At 51.3% G+C, this 18,221-nt stretch overlaps 3 protein-coding genes across 3 annotated transcripts in view; 2 read left to right on the top strand and 1 right to left on the bottom strand.

Annotated features, from left to right (window-relative positions):
- The window catches only part of LTBP2 (latent transforming growth factor beta binding protein 2), a 71,863-nt gene extending 64,541 nt beyond the window's left edge, over positions 1 to 7,322 (top strand). Inside the window, exons 28-35 of the mRNA XM_014250008.2 lie at positions 178 to 369; positions 492 to 572; positions 1,182 to 1,310; positions 1,545 to 1,685; positions 1,931 to 2,098; positions 2,592 to 2,855; positions 3,080 to 3,229; positions 6,454 to 7,322. Of these exons, the coding sequence (XP_014105483.2) occupies positions 178 to 369; positions 492 to 572; positions 1,182 to 1,310; positions 1,545 to 1,685; positions 1,931 to 2,098; positions 2,592 to 2,855; positions 3,080 to 3,229; positions 6,454 to 6,620 (1,292 nt within the window). The 3' untranslated portion in view covers positions 6,621 to 7,322. The remainder of the gene's footprint in view (positions 1 to 177; positions 370 to 491; positions 573 to 1,181; positions 1,311 to 1,544; positions 1,686 to 1,930; positions 2,099 to 2,591; positions 2,856 to 3,079; positions 3,230 to 6,453) is intronic.
- A 636-nt stretch (positions 7,323 to 7,958) lies between these two features.
- On the bottom strand, positions 7,959 to 10,063 carry NPC2 (NPC intracellular cholesterol transporter 2). The gene is made up of 4 exons (XM_005520265.3): positions 9,906 to 10,063; positions 9,716 to 9,823; positions 9,356 to 9,528; positions 7,959 to 8,756 (listed from the first exon to the last, which is right to left on the bottom strand). The coding sequence occupies exons 1-4, from the start codon at positions 9,988 to 9,990 to the stop codon at positions 8,670 to 8,672; spliced, it is 453 nt and encodes a 150-aa protein (XP_005520322.1). The 5' UTR covers positions 9,991 to 10,063; the 3' UTR covers positions 7,959 to 8,669.
- Positions 10,064 to 13,991: 3,928 nt separating this feature from the next.
- Positions 13,992 to 15,414, top strand: ISCA2 (iron-sulfur cluster assembly 2). The gene is made up of 4 exons (XM_005520266.2): positions 13,992 to 14,077; positions 14,238 to 14,406; positions 14,534 to 14,649; positions 14,842 to 15,414. The coding sequence occupies exons 1-4, from the start codon at positions 13,992 to 13,994 to the stop codon at positions 15,014 to 15,016; spliced, it is 546 nt and encodes a 181-aa protein (XP_005520323.1). The 3' UTR covers positions 15,017 to 15,414.
- The last annotated feature ends 2,807 nt before the right edge of the window (positions 15,415 to 18,221 follow it).

Here is an 18,221-nt window from a genome sequence, read left to right as displayed (position 1 = left end):
TACAAGCCTCCACAGATAATGGGCAAGTTTTTATATGGGGAGAGCTCAGAAGCCTGAAAGTGAGGACTTGGGAAGGCCACACTGCTGGTGATGGGTGTGCTCTGGGACCTCCTAGGTATGGGATGCTGCATTGGGGTGCCAAGGACCCCATCCTGTCCCTGCTCTGCTGTCTTCTAGAGGGCTCCGACACACATGCAGCCCAGCTCTCTGACAGCGCAGAGCGCAAGCAGTGTTACTACCACATCAGTGACGTTCGCCTGTGTGACAGCGTCCTGGCCAAGAACATCACCAAGGAGGAGTGCTGCTGTACTGTGGGGGCAGCCTGGGGTGACAACTGTGAGACTTACCCCTGCCCCATGCCAGGCACAGGTAGGACTGAGGCCCCACCACACCAGGCAGGGCCAGTGCTCTGCCTGCAAGCTCCACCTTGATTCCACTAATGAGCTGCTTCTTTCCTTTCCATCTCTTCTTGGCATCTGTATCTTGGTCAGTGGAGTACCAAGAGATCTGCCCACTTGGGAAGGGTTATATTCCCCAGGAGGACCTGCTCTCAGGAAAAGTCTCTTTCACAGGTAAAAGCACCATTTCCTTTCATTTATTCCAGTGGGAAGAGGGAGAGCACTATGTAAAACCCTGCATGGAAACGCGTTGGCAAAACTATCTCCCCAGGCCTGTTGTGGGGGATGCTAACATCTTGCTACTGTTTTCCCCTTTCCAGAGAAATCCCAGACTGCCAGTATTGTTAAGCTGGAAATTCCCCTCCTTCCAGTCCTGCCCTGTTGCTGGCAGTGATTCTTTCTTGGTGCAAGTCTCTCATTATGAACCAGGGATGGGGACCATTAAGACACAGCTCTTCCAGTTACTGATCAGATCTCCCAGTGGCCAGCTCGCTCAGTTTATGGCACTTCACTTCCATGGGATTGTGTGCTTAAGATACACATGAATTTCCTATTTGTGAAAGTGTCCTGCTCACACCATCCCTCCTCCTGATCTTCCTGGGGATCCTTCTCCCTCTGCTCCCAAGCATGGGGCCTGTGGGAGAGGTGGAGGGCTCACTCAGGGACCTGTCATTGATCCAGGCAGGGTGCTGTGACAGCTTTCTGCAGGTATAGTACTCAGCCCACCTTGCTTTCATGGCTCTGCTTGCTGAGACACTTGCCCTCCCTCCATCCCTCTTTCAGACATGGACGAGTGTGAGATATTTGGCTCTGAGTTCTGCCGCAATGGACAGTGTTTGAACACGGTTCCAGGCTACAAGTGCTTCTGCCGTACAGGATACTTTTATGACTCCAGCAGGCTTGAGTGTGTTGGTAAGATGGCCTCAAAGGGCAGTGGGCACCCCACTGTGCATGGGGAGACAACCATGCTTCTGCACCCAGACTTGTCCCTGCTGGGCCAGGTCTAGGTAACAGGCTTCCTGGGACTCCCCTGGGGAACAAGAGAGGAGGAGCTGAGGCCTGTGAGGTCCCCATTTGGGCAGGGAAAGGGTCACAGGGCTCATGTCTGCCAGCCTGAAACATTGCTGTGTCCTTGTGTGTGGGCAGATCAGGATGAGTGTCAGAATGAAGTGTACTGCATCAACGGTGAGTGTCTGAACACAGAAGGCTCCTACCACTGCTTCTGCAGCCTCCCTCTTGTGCTGGATGCCACTGGCAACCGGTGTGTGAACTTCTCCAGCAGGGCAGGTGAGCCTGATCCCCCACTTCAGCACACCTTTGCCCCACACATCCTGCCCCATGGCTGGGTCCTCCAAGAGGGAGCAGTAGGTGGGGACTTGGTGTCTCGCTGGGGTATGTCAGCACCAGCACAGGGTGCAGGCAAGGCAGGGAGGGGCCAGGAGCTGGGGCACATGGTCATCCCTCTTGAGACAAGATGGACAGGCAATCTTCTGGATGATTTCCATGGCATCCTTTGCTTGTGTCACTCACAGATGCCTTGGAGGAGTATGAAATCCACCTGGATGTCTGCTGGCAGACCGTTGCCGACTACATCTGCCAAGACTTGCTGCATGGCCAGCAGACCACGTACACCGAGTGCTGCTGCCGGCTCGGCGAAGCCTGGGGCCAGAACTGCGCACTTTGTCCCCACAGGTCCTCCGGTAAGTTGGGCAGCATGGGTAAGGATCTCCCAGCTGAGGTGGGAATGGGCTGGGCTGCCATTTGTCATGCAGGTCTGCTGCATAAGGTCTCAGCATCGCTGGAGCCAGCCCAAGGAGCAGGTAACCCCACACACACTTCTCCAGGGCTGAGCTGCACCACTGGGTAGAATGTACCTGAAACTGGTCTGCAGCGAGTCCACAGTATTTGAGGGGAGAGTTGTCCCATGCATCCCACTGCTTCTGCACATGTTAGGAGGTAGTGGCAGCTGGGGATGGGAGCACCCTGGGAATTGTGGCTTTTGCTGCTCAAAAACCTGCTGGCCCCAGACAGGAGCTAGTCTTCTTGACAACCAACAAACTACAGAACTGCAGCTTTGGAGGGCACTGAATGCAGGCCTGGTTCAGCTGGCCCAGTGTGGATGCACACCCTCTGGCCATATAGTGGACCTTGAGCCAGGCTGCACTGACCCTTCCTTTTCCTCACCACCTGCAGCTGATTTTGCTTTCCTGTGTAATGGAGCCAGTGAAGACAGTGAGAGAGGGGCTGAGCTCCGAGAAAGACCTAGGTATGAGTATGGACCAGGCTTGGAAGACCCCCACTATGGCCTTCCCAGCCCCTACTACAACTACCTGGAGTCTGAGTACGGAAACCCCGATGCTGGTTTCCCTCGGAGGGAACCCAGCAGTGAGTTTCATGGCAGCCCTCTCCACCATGGCCCAGCACGGTCTCCACCCCGCTACCTGCCCAGCCAAACTGGTGAGTACTGGAGATACAGAGAAGTGCCTCCCCAGACTCTGTCCATGGGGACTGCTTCGTAGTTCCCACCCTGGCCGGGCTGCTTCAGGCTCGGAGCAAACTCTGTTCCTGGCTCTTCTGAGTCAGTCCTGGCGCCACCAGCACTGTCTTGCTGCATGCCCGATATTCCCTTTGTGGCTGGGCTGAGGCTCACCCTGCTCTGACACCACCTTGCCACCCTGCAGGTCTCTACGAGGGCTTCGAGGGGCTGCAGGCGGAGGAGTGCGGCATCCTTAATGGCTGCGAGAACGGGCGCTGCGTGCGCGTCCCCGAGGGATACACCTGCGACTGCTTCGACGGCTTCCAGCTGGACATGACCCGCATGGCCTGCGTGGGTGAGTGAGGCCCCGCGTCCCCTGGCCGCGGCTGCTCCCTGCCGGTGCCAGCCGGGACGGCAGCAGGAGCAGTCCCGCTCCTCTTCCGAGTCCTTTCCATACGGCTGCGGGGGCCTTCGTGGAGGTTCAGCCGGCCACTTTCTGCTGACAGCTGGGTTAGAGCAGCTCTGGGCATCACCGAGAGCGGCTGATGTCTCCCGTTTTCTCACACCACTCTTGTATATCACAAGCCATTGTTGCTGTGATTAATGTGATTAATGTCCTCTACGTTTGCCACTGCACTGGTGAAATTCCTCACTTTCCACCTGCCCTATGAGACACCGTTTCTAAACCTTCTCTCTGCATTTCCTCTACCTCCCTATGCCGTGTCTCCGTCCTTTTCACATTCTATGTCTCCAAGCCAGCTGAGACCTCAGACACTCAATAGAGCAGATGAAGACCCTCTCTTTTTCCTTAGGCACAGCACTTACTCCAACTCAGAAGTAACTCAGGGCATCCTTATTGTACAATACAATGGTGCAGCTTCTTCATAGAGAACCCATGGTCTATACCACCCCAAATACAGCTGTGCAGAATGGCTGCCTGAGATGTTACTCCCTCTTCTGCATTTGTGTACTGTTTTCCTTTCTTTGGCCATAATGCTTTGCATTTGCCTTCAGTGAATTTTGTCTGGTTGAATTTGGACCACTTCTCTATCAGAACTCTACAAAATGCTTGCAGTCTGACATCACAAACATATATTTTACAAGCATGGGGATTCTTTCTTTATCCGCTTTAATGACAACATTTGCATGGAGTAGGGGTAAGGGCAGACCACTGCAGCTTTAAAGGGTTTTTATTGTAACAGCCAGGTATTGCTAATTGTCTTTGGAGTGCAGCTGTGCTGTCCATTGTGCAATTGCCACAGTTTAATCTAGAGGGTATTTTCTCAATCTGTTTGAGTGTGTCATGTGAGCATGTGTTGAAATCCTCACCATGGCCAAGGCACATCATATTCACCCCTTCTCCCTTATCTGACAGGACAGTTATGAGGTCAGGGAAGAGAACCAGATTGGCTTAACGTAATCAGGCCTTAACTGATCTGCACCAGCTATTTAATGATCCTGTTATCCTTTAGAAGGTTATGACCTAATCACTCACAAACCTGAACTGCTTAGGGGTGAGCAGACTGTAATTCTGGATTTTTCCCTTCTCTGTTTTTGAAGATGGTTATGAGATTTATCTTTTGTTGCTTTTCTGAGGCCTCCTTTATGCTCCTATCTCAGAGAGAACTGTCAGCTTTTCATGGACCGCGGGCAGCATTAAGCATGTGAACTTGCATTGCTGCAAACCTTTATGGATGTAACTGCTTTGTATCTGATTGTTGAACCTCTCCACTGCAGAGTGGCTGTTCCCTCCCTGTGCTCCTGTATTCTTGTTTAAACATTTCAAGCATGGTCATGCCCTCTCTGATCACCACGAGTGTTTTTATGATGGCTGGAACAAAGCCTGTGTTAGCTGTTCCAGCCAACTTGACTGGCTTTTGTTTCCTCTGTTGATAAGAAATAGACTGACATTCCCCATTGTTTCCTGCTAACATATTTATGGAGCCTTTGCTTGTTGCCTTTTCTATCCTGAGCTAACTAGCCCTCATTTTACACTGGAGCCTGGGTTTTTTCCTTTCAGTTCTCCTGCTTGGTTCTTCATTATCATGTTTCTATCTTGCTGTCTTCAAGCCTTTAGAATACTCCTGCAGCTGCTGCATCACTTCCCCTCTCACTTCACTATGGCAACAGCTTACCCATGCCCTGTAAGGTCAGCTGTGTGTCCCCCCCTGCCCAAATGGGCAAACTCCAGGACTTGGTGCAGACTGCTAGCAACAGCATGCTCTTGCTTCTGGTTTTTGGGTCTCTCTGGGCTAAAGTGTCCTTGCTTGTTTCATTTCTTCTCTCAATTTGGTGGCCAGACCAGCCTACCTGCTCTTTCATCTTTTACATTCCCTTGCTTCTGAGGCTGCAAAGCATGTCTCCCTTGACGTGCCTAACTTCTTGCGCTTCCGAGCAAGCCATCCTGTTCGTGGCAACATCTGATCCTGAGGTTTAGTGCAAGTCCACGGTGTCAGTTCAACAATTGGTTTGGCTGTGTGTGAAGATTACCTTGGTCCTCAAGCTCTCTCTTCTCATGTTTCCCCTCCCCATCTTCCTCCTGTGGCTGCTGCTTTCTCTTACCTCCCTGAAAAGTTTGCTTCTAGCATCCCTCCTTGGGGTTGCGCTTCCTTTTCTTTGTCACATGGCCACCTCCACCTATGCTAGAGATAATCCAAGGTCCCTAGGGTGGCAGAGCTCTTTGGTCCTCCCAGGGTGTATTGGCTACTGCTGGGGCCTTCTCTCTCCCTTGTGTGGCCAGCTGAACCCATCAGCTGTTCCCCACTCCCTGCTGATCATTGGGGATTGGGTCTGGAGTTTGTGGTGAGAGGGGTTGGGCCTGCCTTGGTAAGTGAGGATTTGAGCTCTGAAGGTCCTGTGGGTGCAAAGAACAGTTCTGGGGTTGTACATGTGTGCTCTGTCCAGTTCATGGCCCCACCACAAGCTGGTGTATCTCAGGGTGTCAGGGAGAGTACATGTAGCAAAGCAAACCTGTCGCAGTAGGGCAGCTGCTGTAGGGCTCACGTGCACACTCCAGCCTGACAAGCTGGCCAACTGAGCCCTTTGGCACAGTTTGCAGGTTAATAAAATAAGCTGTTGTTTGTGCAGCACGAAGTCCCTCTGTGTTTTGGTCCTGGAGATGATAATTGGCCTCTCAGGGCCGCCATCACTTGCCTGGGTGACCTTGTTGGATCAGAAAAGGGCATTTTCCAAGGCTAGAAGTGGCCTTTTCCCCAGATCATAGGCTGTTACAACTTGTTAGCCAAAATCTGCTAACCAGGGGGTGTCACCAGCTGCAGAGCATGGAGAGGCTCTTACCTGGTATACATAGAGCAGGGTTCAGGATGTTGCTGAAGGGTACTGGGGATGCCATCCTTGGATACTACAGATGGTCTGCAGATATGCTGAGGGCACGAGAGGCTAGTGGGGTCACTGGGCAGGTGACAGCCTTCAGGTGGACATCCTGAAGGTACTGGTTGGGGAACAGGACAGGCAGAACCTGTATGGGAGGGCCGGGGGGACGGCAGGGGCACAAGGAGATGGTCGTGGGCTGGGACTACTCACTGTGCCACCAGCTCAGCCCAATCCTTCTCCTTGCAGATATCAACGAGTGTGAGGAGGTGGGCAGCCCTGAGCCCCTGTGCCGAGGTGGCACCTGCGAGAACACAGAGGGCTCCTACCGCTGCCAGTGCTTGCCAGGCTACGTGGCCCTGGCCCGGTCACACCACTGCGTGCCCCAGACAGCCCAGAACCCAGCAGCTGCGTAGCTCTAGGAGAGCAGGGGTGAGGGTGCTCCCCTGCGCAGGGCTCTGGGACCTGGGAGCACAGAGAAGGACGTCCTGGGGCTGCGGGTGCTTCGAGGCTCTTTGTTCCTTCCCCTTCAAAGTGCACAGCTTCCCCACCACCTCTCTCTAAAGGTCAGGGCTGAGCTCCCAGCCTCTGCACCCCTCTTGGCCCTGCCAGCCCCTGTTCTTCCTGCAGCAGAGCCCACCCCAGCCCTCGGCACCTGTCACGTTGCCCTGTGTCATGGAGGCTCACAGGACACCTTCCTTTGCCACACAGCCCCAGCCTGTCCCCCTCAACCTGCCAAGAAAGGGGGTTCATCTCCCTGCCACTGCTGCACTGACCTAGTGACAAGCCTTACTCACACCGCGGGTGCTGGCCCCACTCCTTGTGAAGCATCCAGCCCCCAGGCCAGAGCTTTAAGATGGGGGTTCCATGCCAGCTTTCTAGAGCTGCTGCCTAACCTTGGGGCATGGGAGAGAGGCCTGAGGGGCTCCAGGGCCAGCTCTCCCTGTGGCCTTTAGCCCCACACGTTGTGCCCCATGCTGGCTGGGCAGGGGGAGCAGGTCCAGCTTCCTTTCTGTAAAGTTGGTGGTTATTTTTTTTTTTTTTTTACTGAGTCTGCTGGAAACTTCTCTCATGTTGTTAAATAAAACATTTATTTTGGGCCCCTGTGGCTCTAGACACTGGGGTTCGTCAGAACTGTGCTTGTCTTGCCTCTGCCAAAGGCAGAGCCATCCCTCGTGTAAGCCATTTCTTAGCCCTCTCAGCTGGCACACAGCCTTCTTCTGCTTCAGAGCCAGAGCAGAGAGCTTTCCCAGGCCAAATCCCCAGCCCAGCACCAGTGGCAGGAGCCAACCTCAGTTGCTGCAGACAGCACAGAAGTTGTAGCTGTTCACACCCTGCCTTGTTCTCATACAAGAGGGCTGCAGTTCCCATACGAGAAAGTGTAGTTACTGCAGTTGGTAAGAGCTCTCTGGCAGGTCTGGGAGTTGGTTTTACAGCCCTGGAGCCCTCAGTATAAAGACCTTTACCTATGCTGCAGCAAGCAAGGCTGTGTTCTATACCACCACCTCTTCAGGGAACCTCTGCACAATTTCAAGCCTGCATAGGACCAGAAAGGCAGGAGCACAGCCAGACATTGCCGGCTGGTTATCAGCAACAGAAATGTTTGGCTGCTTCCAGGTCACCCGCACTTAGGCCAGCATACCACCTCTATTCATGCCTTCAGCTAAAAAGACCAGCTGAACCCCAACTAAAAGATGCCCAGCTACTCTGCTTTTCCTTCTGATCCTCTTCACTCACAGAATACAACACAAACAGATTTTTTCTAGCCTTTATTAAAAGGAAAGTTATAAAAAGAGATTCAGGAGCTTGCAGCAGCTCCAAGTTAGTAGTAGTGCAAACCATTGGTTAGAGAAAGAATCATCCCTGCAGAGACATTGAACGCCATTTGGCTTTGCATCCACAAAAAGGAAGTTTTCCCAGCTGGAGTCCTGCTGGCTTGAGCAGAAGCCCAGGACATAGCAGGCTGTCAGCTCAGGGAAAGACTCCTCTCCTTCCTTCTGCTTCAGCTCCATGGATAGCAAATGCAGGTCCCAAGGGTATCCCGATCACAACAGAGGAGGAGAAACACAAGAGGGTGGATGCAGCTGGCATTCTAGAAGAGGCACTGAAGGGTTACCAGGTAGCAGCTCAGACAATAGCCAGATTCATCGCTGAGAAATTCCTTTGTGAGGACAGACAGCTCCATGTCTAATAGATAAAGTGCCTCCGCAGAGCGGCTGGAGGGTGATGCTCAGTCACTCCTGCAGCAGACACTGCTGCCCTTTGAGCTACTAGGAGAACACCCCAGGGGTGTCACCTAAACACAGTAAGAGCACTCTGCCAGGGGCTGATCCTGCAAGGAACACAGTTCTGGCTGTTCAGAGGCTGCAGAGCTCTGAAGGAAGCAGTAAGAAATGTTTATTATATAAAAGAATTTGGCCTGTGTTGTTTTTCCCCTCCCCAAGCCCTACTAATGGCAGGGCTCCTCAGCTGGTAATCTGCACTGGTATCTTCCAGCAGAACAACATCTGGTCCTGGTCATCTACCAGCTCCCATTTCACAATCAGTTTAATCTGAAAGAGAGAGGAGCAGAGGAAAGAAACATTCAGAAAAAGGACATGGGGAGAAAAGTCGTCACTTGTGTGGAACAAGGAGGTCCTGGCAGCTCTGCAGAGGACAGAGCTGGGGCTGTGCCTTTGCGTGCAGTAGGTGGGCCACACTCATGCACTGATTCCTAGAGTACCATCTGTGCATGGAGAGGGCTCAGTTACATGACACAGGAGACCTCCACACACTGCACTCAAATTCCCACTCCCTGAGAAAGTAGAGTGGAAACCCCCTGCAACATCCCCAGCTGAACCCAGCACTCCAGAGTTGAGTACATCTGGGAGCATTCAGCTGCATGCAGCAGGCTCTGGTGGGAAGCATGGCACAGGAATATACTGGAGCAGCTGAAGCCACTTCTGAGCAGCTGGAGCTAGGCTGCTTCCTTCACTGGGTCTGTCCCAAAGTGGGAACTTGAAACTAGAGTCATACAGCAGAAAACACCAGACTGTTTGTGGGGTCCACTCTCTCTCACCAGAACAGAATAAGGCATCTTCCCTTAAAGGCAGGTGGTGAAACCCCAGCAGAGGCAGTAGCTGAGAAGCTGACCAGCTGACTGCATACTTACACTGGGGTACTCGCTCTTCACAGGGAGTTTATTCAGGTAGCTGTAGGAATGCCCCTTCTGAATGGGGCACTGGATCCCGGACTTGCATCCATCAGGCTCAGGAATAGGGAAGGGTATGTCCACGTGCAGCATCTCCCCGTACACCCTTGCTTTACTGCCCTGGCTCTCGATCTCTGCAAAACACAGAGAACACAAATATACCACACGTGCCCTTCACATACCCCAGAGGCTGCAAGAACACAACTATGGGACACTCCTCCTCCCACCAAGATCCTTCTCCAGCCACCCCTCCCCCCTCCCAGCAGTGGGACGCAGAGATCACCTGCCCCTGCCTACTCCCGCTGGGGATGTGCTCCTTACTGCTGGCAAAGGTGACGTTGATGCTGTAGGATGTCCCCTTGTGGAGCAGGCAGGGCTGAGTGGGGCAGGGGCTCACGTTCACCTCCTGGATGCTGCCGTCTATGGAACCTGCAAGGAAGAGTCGGGATTACCGAGCCGCCTCCGCCCGCTGCTGCACTCCTCCCGCTGCCCCGCGGCCGCAGCCACTCACCGCAGTCAACGAAGCGGAGGGGCTCGGCCTGGGCGGTAGCGGCGGCGCTCAGCGCCAGGAGCAGGGCGAACGGGGACGGCACCATGGCGGCGACGGCAGCGGGCACGGCGGCGGCGGCAGCGGCGGCTCCGCGGTGTCACATGAGCGCGGCGGCCCCGCCCGCCGGTCAGCTGGGGCGGGCCCCGCCCGCGGGGCGCTCCCGGGGCTGGCCGCGGACACGGACCTCCCCCCGCCGCCGCGGGCAGGGCTGCAGCCGGGAAAAGGGCGGTGGGAGCGCCACCGTGACAGGAGACCGGGACAGCCCGGGAGTGGTGGTGATGGTGGTGTGCTGGAACTACAGCCCTTGGACAGACAGACACCGTCTCCAAAAGCGCTGCCACTGGACAACTCCGCTCCTGGGACAGTCAAAGGCAGCAGCCAGAGGACAGACTCAGATACAGGCAGTGCCATGAGCAGGGAAGCTCTTTTGCTGCCCCTACTAAAAGGGGATAAAAGATAAAGCGCACAAAGCTGCTGTAGTAGTCTTGTCTGTGGCCTTGTTCATACATTTCGCGTTCTGCATGTTGAAAGCCGTTTGCGTAACTTGAGTGCCAAGAGTTACATCTGCTGAGTACCTGGTGTGGCTGCCACCTTTCACAGAGCACACTCACGTCAGTCCTGTTTCTCAAACTCGTGAATTGCCAGAGACTCCCTGTTTTGTGCTGTGGATGCAAAGACAAACCAAACGAGGCTTCAGAAAGCATTTGACCCAAGCTGAAGTTTACGACTTTTCACCAGTTTCACATGGTAGCAAATTTTAGCCTTTCTGGGATCATGTCAGAACACAGCAGAGAGGCACGTGAGTGCTGATTTGGTAGGAACGTGACAGAGCTGAGACAGTGTCCCCGCTTCAGACCTCTATGCACAGCCAAGTGACTCAGAGGTGGAACCCCACGCTTTGCTCAAGCCCTCTGCAAAGGGTGTCACATCAGAAAGGGGTGTGGGGCTTTTTAATGTTTTTTTTTTCTTTTTAGATTTCAAATAAGCATTCCGTTTCCAGACACATGCATAGCAGGGTGCTTACCACAGTCCTATGGGGAAAAAACAACAACAACAACAACAAAACCAAACCAAAAAATACCTCAAAAATGTCACCTTAGTCTCACCCCTGCTGAGACTAAGCCATGTATTTAACACTACCTAGCATACTTTATAAGTGACCCAGATAAAGGTTTTTCCTTGTGCATGGAAAGCATGTCCTTCAAAAGGCTTCTCTTATCCCAATCCTTCAAGTCTTACAGATGGTAAACAAAGCTGCCTATCTGACTGCTGGTAACAGAACTCCAGTCAGGTCAGAGCAACACCATAAAGGGCCATCACACATTCACAGGATTAACAGTGCTTGGAATTTGCTTGGGAGCAAATTCCACAGAGTCCATTAAATCAGGATGTCTTCGTGTGAAACAACTCACCACGTATCTTTGCTTCACAGATGCTTTTACACAATGGTGGTGACTATGTACGTACAAGTCAACACATATTTCAAAGGCTTTGAACTAAAAATCATTGCATTTAAGATCAAAATTGTCTATTGACAATTAACATGTCTATTTCCCCTTCCTGCACCCTGAACTGGAGTAATAAAAAGCTTAAGTGTAAGTCTGTAAATCTACAGCCAAGGCCTTTACAGAAGAAAGAAGCAGAAACCTTCTGCCCAAGGTTTTTAGCTGTTATCATACATTACCATGGTGTCAGTTTGCAATAACATTACTAAGGCTTAAATTCCCCAGGGCAGCACAGGCATCTTGGGCCAAACAGACCTTGCTTTTAGGCACATGCCCCCTATGACATCTGATAACAGGCATAAGCCTCCAGGTTCCCTTGGAGCCAAGCATTGCTTAAGTAAGATTCGAATCAGCTTCAGGCTGGTCTCATTATTTTGCAGATGAAGGTCCTTTCAGATTACCAACATCACAGGGAGCTTATGCTGCAGTGCAGGAACACCAGCGGAAAAGGCTAAGAAAGCTGGCACACAAATTCTTTCCAGCAAGACTGATACTGGAGTTGTTAATTTTTGTAGTTCAACCAACTCTATTACATGAGGAAAAAACCTGATGTTCCACTTCATCAGCTATCTACACCTGATTAATCCAAATCCCTCTAACAGCACAGCACTTGCAGCTCTGTAAACAGATGTGCTTGCAGGCACTACAGCATCACTGAATACAGCAGGCAGGTTCTCAAGAAAATCCACACACAGAGACTAATCAATTTAACTGTTCTTTCAGCCAGAACATGCTCATTTTGCTACAGATCATCAGAATTCACATTTAAATTCATCACATCCACTCTTGCATTCAACACCACGTCAGAGGTTTTATTATCACCAGTTTCCGAAGCATTGAAACAAGTTTAGTTTCCCTTCAAAATAGATACAAGATACCATATAGCTGACTGAAGGAAAAAATGGCCAGTGGTAAGAGAGGCAAGGGAATAGCTGTTCTCCTTAGTTACCCCCACCTCCCCTTGTCACACCAAAAAGTTGTCCCCAGAACATGAGTCTCTCCTCAGCACAGCAGATTAATAATTATATGAAATGTGAGTGACTCTAGCTGGCCTTTTCCTCATTCTTTCAGTCTGCAGCAATCATTTCAGCAATGTCCCAAAGATCCTGGAAGCTGTTTGCCACACTTCTGTCACTTAACACCTCTGTGTCACTTTAACACAGTAAAAATGAAGTCAACTCCAAAGTTAGTGTCCGTTTTTTGGAGCTATATCCATTCTCCAAAAGGTGTTCACAGTGAATACAGCAACAACATGGAGAAATGAAGCAAGACCAATCTAATACACCCTACAAGAGTGAGAAAGAAAGCCAATGCAATATGGAAAAAAATCAGGCTTGATCCCTCCTTGTCTTTTCTCCCCGGAGGTTTTAATTCCCTCCTCCAAAGTGGTCAGCTTTTGGGATGCTACATTGATAATTATCAAGAAACACTCCAATAAGTTTTTATTTAAATATTCAGTGTTCCGATATGCCTGATGAGGATTCATCAACTATTGCATCAGACTATTGCAGGTGCCTGCGTAAGTACCAGTCCTGCTGGTACCCTGCCTGTGGTACTTTCCTGGCTTTATCATAGCATCATTAGAGCTAACCCAAAAGTAAGCAAAATTAAACAGCTCAAACCAGTCTTTATTTACATGCTCAGGGTGGAACAAAAAAGCAAAACCCCGTGGTAACAGAAGAATCACCTTGCCTGGAACAGGATGGTGAGAAAGCAAATTGTGACACGGTCCTGAAAATCCTCTGACGGTAAATCACCCTTTTCTGCTGGGATGACAGGTTTTCTTCCACCAGTCTCCCACACAGTCACTGTATGACTCTGCACAGGCCTGGCTAGGGCTGAGGAACAGGATTCCTCCCCCAGAAGCACATGAGGAACAAAGAGATAAAGACCCTTTTAACCACGAGATCATCCGTGACCGACCGGCCAGGCCGCTGTCACACGGCAGACGATGAGGCGGAGCTTCCACCACCGGGGCAGGGCAGCGTGCCCCGGGGGCCCTCAGGGGCCCGCCAGGAGTCGGGTGAGCCCTGCCGGGGCCGGGGCCCCGTCCCAGCTTCCTGCGGTGGGAAGCGAGGAACAGTGTGAGTGTGAGGCTGAGCACAGCCGGCAGTGCCGGGCCAAGCACTCCAACGAAGGAAGATTGGCCTCCACCTCATAAAGGAGAGCAAACCAGAAAAGCCGGGATCAGGGAAAAACCCTAAAACCCCTCATCCCTGGCCCCGTGTTTGCTCTTCAGCTACCCAACTCCCCTGCGGCGGTACCTTGAGCCTTCTCTGGGTTCTGCTCAGGATAACTTTACAGCTAATCCTGGGACAAGCATGCGCTGACGGACAGCGCTCTCTGTTTATTACTCTTCGCTGCCTCATGGCTGTAAACACCGCCAACAGGGAACAGCAGTTTCATGCCTCTGTGCGCCTGTAACGCGCTCACCGAAGCCGAGGCCGAGCACTGCCCACGGCCAGCCCCGGTGCCACCGCCGGCCCGGTGCCGCCCCGCTGTGGGCGCGGCCGCTCCCGCCCGCCGCGGCCGCACTTCCGCCATGGCGGCGGGGCGGGGCTGGGCTGGCATGGCGGCGCCGGCGGCGCTGCGGCGCTCGTGGGTGTTGGTGCTGGGCGGCCGGACGAGGTACCGTTCTTTTGGGCACTCGGCCCCTTGGACCCTCCCTCGGGGGCACAGAGCGGCCCCGCTGCGCGGCAGGGGTAGTGGCTGCAGGGGCGGGGCCCGCCGCCCGTTCCTGGGGCGCGGGCCCCTCTGAGGCGCCCCTTCTCTCTTCTTCCCGTGGCAGCCGGTGCTCCGCTTCCCCGATCCCAGGCCGAGCGCTGCCGAGGCCCCCGGCCGGCCCTGCCCGCCCAGCTGTCTCTCTGCTGCGCTGGGCGTCGTCCTTCTCCGAGCCGGGCCCCACGGAGAGTGGCCCCAGCGAAGGACAGATCTTCCTCAGCGAGAGCTGCGTGAAGGTGCGGACTCTGGGACGGGGTCTGGTGTCTCTGGAAGGGTTTCCACACTGCCTGCCCTGCCGTCAGGCAGAGGAGATGTTTGAGTGCAGGCCTTTTAATCCTCTTTCTTTTATTTATTTATTTGTAGAGACTCCTGGAGATCACAGAAGGATCAGAGTTTCTCAGGCTGCAGGTGGAAGGAGGTGGCTGCTCTGGCTTCCAGTACAAGTTTTCCTTGGACACAGTTATCAATCCTGATGACAGGCAAGGATCAAGGGGTGTTTTGATCATCAGGTGTTACTGTTCTTGGCAAAAATGGCAGGAGGGGTATTCATGAGATGATAGTATCGTGCACTGAAGGGAAGAAGCCTGTGAGATAAGGAATGTGCTGAGGTTGTGTTTCTCTGTAAGGTCTTTGGCACAGTTAATGGTTAAATATGCTGCTTTTTTTTGCAGAGTGTTTGAACAAGGTGGTGCCCGTGTGGTTGTGGATGTGGACAGCCTGGCCTTTGTGAAAGGATCCATGGTGGATTTCAGCCAAGAGCTGATCCGAAGCTCCTTCCAGGTGGTGAGCAACCCTCAGGCAGAGAAGGGTTGCTCATGTGGGACTTCCTTCTCTGTCAAATTCTGACTGGACTTAGCACGGATGGACACTGTTTGCAGACACTTTTGGCAGTCTCCAGAGGGTTTATGTTGGCCTTTTTTTTTATGTTTGTTCTTTTCCCTGCTGCTCCCTCTCATCTCCCTTACCCTGTGACACAGCTGTTACACATAATCGCAGCTGTGTGCGTGTTTGCACTGAGCCTGTCTCCAAGGCTTTTTGGCCTTCCCTTCAGGAACGATGAAGTAACCATGAGCATGCACACAGGAGCATCTTCAGCGCCTTGTGAACCACTGGCCATGTGGTGCTGAGTGGCCTGCCCATTCCTGAATGTGGAATCACTTAACTGTCTCTGCAAGAGAAGGCTGTATATATATATATGTCTGTGTGTGTTTATTGAAAGTTCTTACTAAAAAAAGTCTATGAAATTGCTGGGTATTGCATGTGCATTTACATGTGGGTAAAATATGGGTTCTTTCAGGTTAGTGTTGCTTATTCCTTGTCTTCAAGCGAATGGGACTTGGAATCTTTCTCACATGTACCGCTGGCTCTTCACTGCCCAGCTTACAGTGGGCTTTTCCAGATACTTTTCTCTTTCCTTGATGAACAGGATTCTCTTGGTCTCAGGAGCCCATGGTGGATTTGCTGTAAATTCCTGGGATGATGGTTTTTACTTGTTCAGAGTAAGTGAAACCAAAAAAATTGAGGTAGGAAGAATTAATAGCTTATGTCTTTTATATATAAAAAGAAGAAAAACCTTGTATATATATAAAAAAATAAAATACACACCTCTCTGTGCCCTGTTGCTATTTTAGGCTGTTCCTAAGCCTGACCTGGAATTTTAGGTCATACAGACTCTCAGGTTTCATAGTGTGGTTGCTGCCTGCTCTTGCCAGCAGGAAGGGAGGTTAAGGTGATAGAAACAGAGGAGAACAGGAGTACTGCCTAAGGGTTCGCAAGTCCTTTTGACTTAGAATTGTCTGGGAAGCTTTTCCATAACTAAGTTTACCATTTAGTCTCTGTCTAACATGCCTGGTTTGATGAAAGACTGGAATAACTCCACTCCTTTCTAAGACTCCCATGGAATGGAAAGTCTAGAAGTTTCCAGAATAACATCCTTTCAATTAGTCATTTTCTATAGTTTTTTATCTGCCAGTAGATGTCTTTTAAGTCAGTGATTCACCTGCTTCTGGATGAAAGGAGAGATGGGGAAGCTATTTTTATTCCCTCTTTTGTATTTTATCTGATCATAACCAAATTGTTTAAGACTTGAATGTTTCACGTGAGTGTGGGAGCACTGCATGACTTTGGTCTCAAGGGAATCCGCCTGTGGCAAACTTTTCAGAACCACAGGCATTTTTTGTTAACTTCCCAAACACCTTTTAAAATTATTTAGTAGTGCATGTGTTCACCACTGTTTTGGCTATTTAGTGCTCAGAGCTGATAGCCAGCTAGTTTCAGTTTCATCAGCAGATGTTAGAGGACCTTGTAGGTGATCTGCTCTTTCTCACGCAGGGATGCATATCGATAGGGTGTGGAGCAGTGGCTCTTTCACTTTAGCCCTTTCTATTTCCTGTAGTCAACATCTACCTAGGTATGTTGCTATCAGAGAGCTGTCACATTTTGTAAAAGAGACTAAAAGAGTGTGGTTGAAAGATTTGTCTAAACCCTTTCAGGGTGTTTTAACCCTACGTTTATGCTCCCAGATCTTGAAGGTGGTGTCAGACAGAAGTGCCTTTGAAAAGTGTAAGACTTAAAGCTTGTGTAGGTAGAATACATTAGATAAACTCAATTTCTTTCAGCTGGAATAGCTATAAGTAGGCCAGAGGAGTTGCTTTCTGAACCAGGAAAATCCATTCTTGATGCATTTCACACAGACTGACCCTCTTTTGAGGTCTTTTATGGGAAATAAAAGTGCAGCAGTAGTGCTGGAGAGGTAACAAACAGGCAGCTACCTTCAGGCTCTGTAAACATGCAGGCTGCATCTTGGATTACTCTTCTTGCTAAATGTGTCTCATGTCTGTTCAACCTAGCCAGGTTCTGTTTGCCTACACTTGCTCTGTACCGATGCAGTAGATGGAGCAAGTGCTGTCCCCATGGAGTGCTGCCCCTCCCAGAGGGTCTGCCTCTCCCTCCAAGGGACTATGCAGAGGATAAGGCTTTGGTGCCCACCAGTGTCACTTGCAGCGTTGCTGTGAAGCCCGCAGGTGTGATGTGCTCTGCCTGCAGTTCTGGCAGTACTGCTCTGACTGCACTAGGTGGACCCCTTACTCCTTGGGACTCACTGCACTGGACATACACAGGCATTCTGGGGTGAGGTTGGATTTGCTCCATGCAGGACCTAAGCAAAAGCAAAAGTTTCTTTGCAGCTGTCTGTTTTGGAGGCAGGCTGGTGTTGCTGTAGTGTGGTCTTTAGATCAGAGGAACTGCTAGGAGCTGGAGAGGTTCCAGCCCATCCACCATGTTGTTTTGGTTTCCTAGTCCTGCTTCTCAGGAGAAGGTGTAACCTATTGGCAAAAGCTACTGGTTTTCCAATTCCCGTTAGGGAATGGGTGCAAAGGGCTCTCTGTCACCTCCTGAGTTGTCCTGGCTCTTTGGAGTCTGTCAGTACATCAGAACTTCTGTCAATATTAGGAAGTCAGCAAAGGGGCTCTTGTTGACAGAGGGGTACAAAGGTGATCTTGGTGTATTTTGGCTGTGTAGGCAGAAAAGGCTAGATATTGGTTCCTACTGAAAAAGCCTAACCTGTCAAGTTTTGTGCACTGAATAGGTGACAAAGATGGTATCACACTGTAGCCTGTGGGGCAAGACTTATGGTGCCAAGAGAACACAGAAGATGAGACAGGGGATTTGATGCTGCTTGGCACATGAGGGGCTGCCAAGGCATATCTGCAGGAGGTCTGCAGTGTGGGAATAGTTGGGAGCCCTTGTACTGAACCACTGATAAGAAGCTGAAGGAGCTGGAGGTGCTGTCTTCACTTCATGCCAAATGAGAAACTGCAGTGGAAAATCTTTCTCTGCTCCCACATAAAGAAGGAGGATTCTCTCAGTTCACCCACCTGACAAGGAATGAATGATCAAGAAAGATATTTATGGAAACCTTAAGATGAAAATTCAAGGGAAAAGGGCACAATCAGTGTCACTGACAAGAAGGTAGAAGAAGATGGAATAGAAATTCTCCCTTTGGTGACAGTTTCTGGGAGCTCTGTAGAGACTTGTTGGTAGATGACCAGCA

This window comes from Pseudopodoces humilis, chromosome 7 (assembly GCF_049639895.1).
Source record: "Pseudopodoces humilis isolate 2021_Gansu_Grassland_sample_001 chromosome 7, ASM4963989v1, whole genome shotgun sequence".
NCBI lineage: Eukaryota > Metazoa > Chordata > Aves > Passeriformes > Paridae > Pseudopodoces > Pseudopodoces humilis.
Note: the sequence above shows the minus strand (reverse complement) of the source record. Positions and strands in the feature narration are given on the sequence as shown.

What these genes read in the sequence shown, in the direction of transcription:
- NPC2 (XM_005520265.3), bottom strand. Translation starts at nt 9,990, where the DNA reads ATGGTGCCGTCCCCGTTCGCCCTGCTCCTGGCGCTGAGCGCCGCCGCT. An exon ending in CCTCCGCTTCGTTGACTGCG is followed by an intron (nt 9,824 to 9,905) that starts GTGAGTGGCTGC and finishes TCTTCCTTGCAG; the next exon opens with GTTCCATAGACGGCAGCATC. An exon ending in TGAAGAGCGAGTACCCCAGT is followed by an intron (nt 8,757 to 9,355) that starts GTAAGTATGCAG and finishes TCTCTCTTTCAG; the next exon opens with ATTAAACTGATTGTGAAATG.
- ISCA2 (XM_005520266.2), top strand. Translation starts at nt 13,992, where the DNA reads ATGGCGGCGGGGCGGGGCTGGGCTGGCATGGCGGCGCCGGCGGCGCTG. An exon ending in TCAGCGAGAGCTGCGTGAAG is followed by an intron (nt 14,407 to 14,533) that starts GTGCGGACTCTG and finishes ATTTATTTGTAG; the next exon opens with AGACTCCTGGAGATCACAGA. An exon ending in GTTATCAATCCTGATGACAG is followed by an intron (nt 14,650 to 14,841) that starts GCAAGGATCAAG and finishes TTTTTTTTGCAG; the next exon opens with AGTGTTTGAACAAGGTGGTG.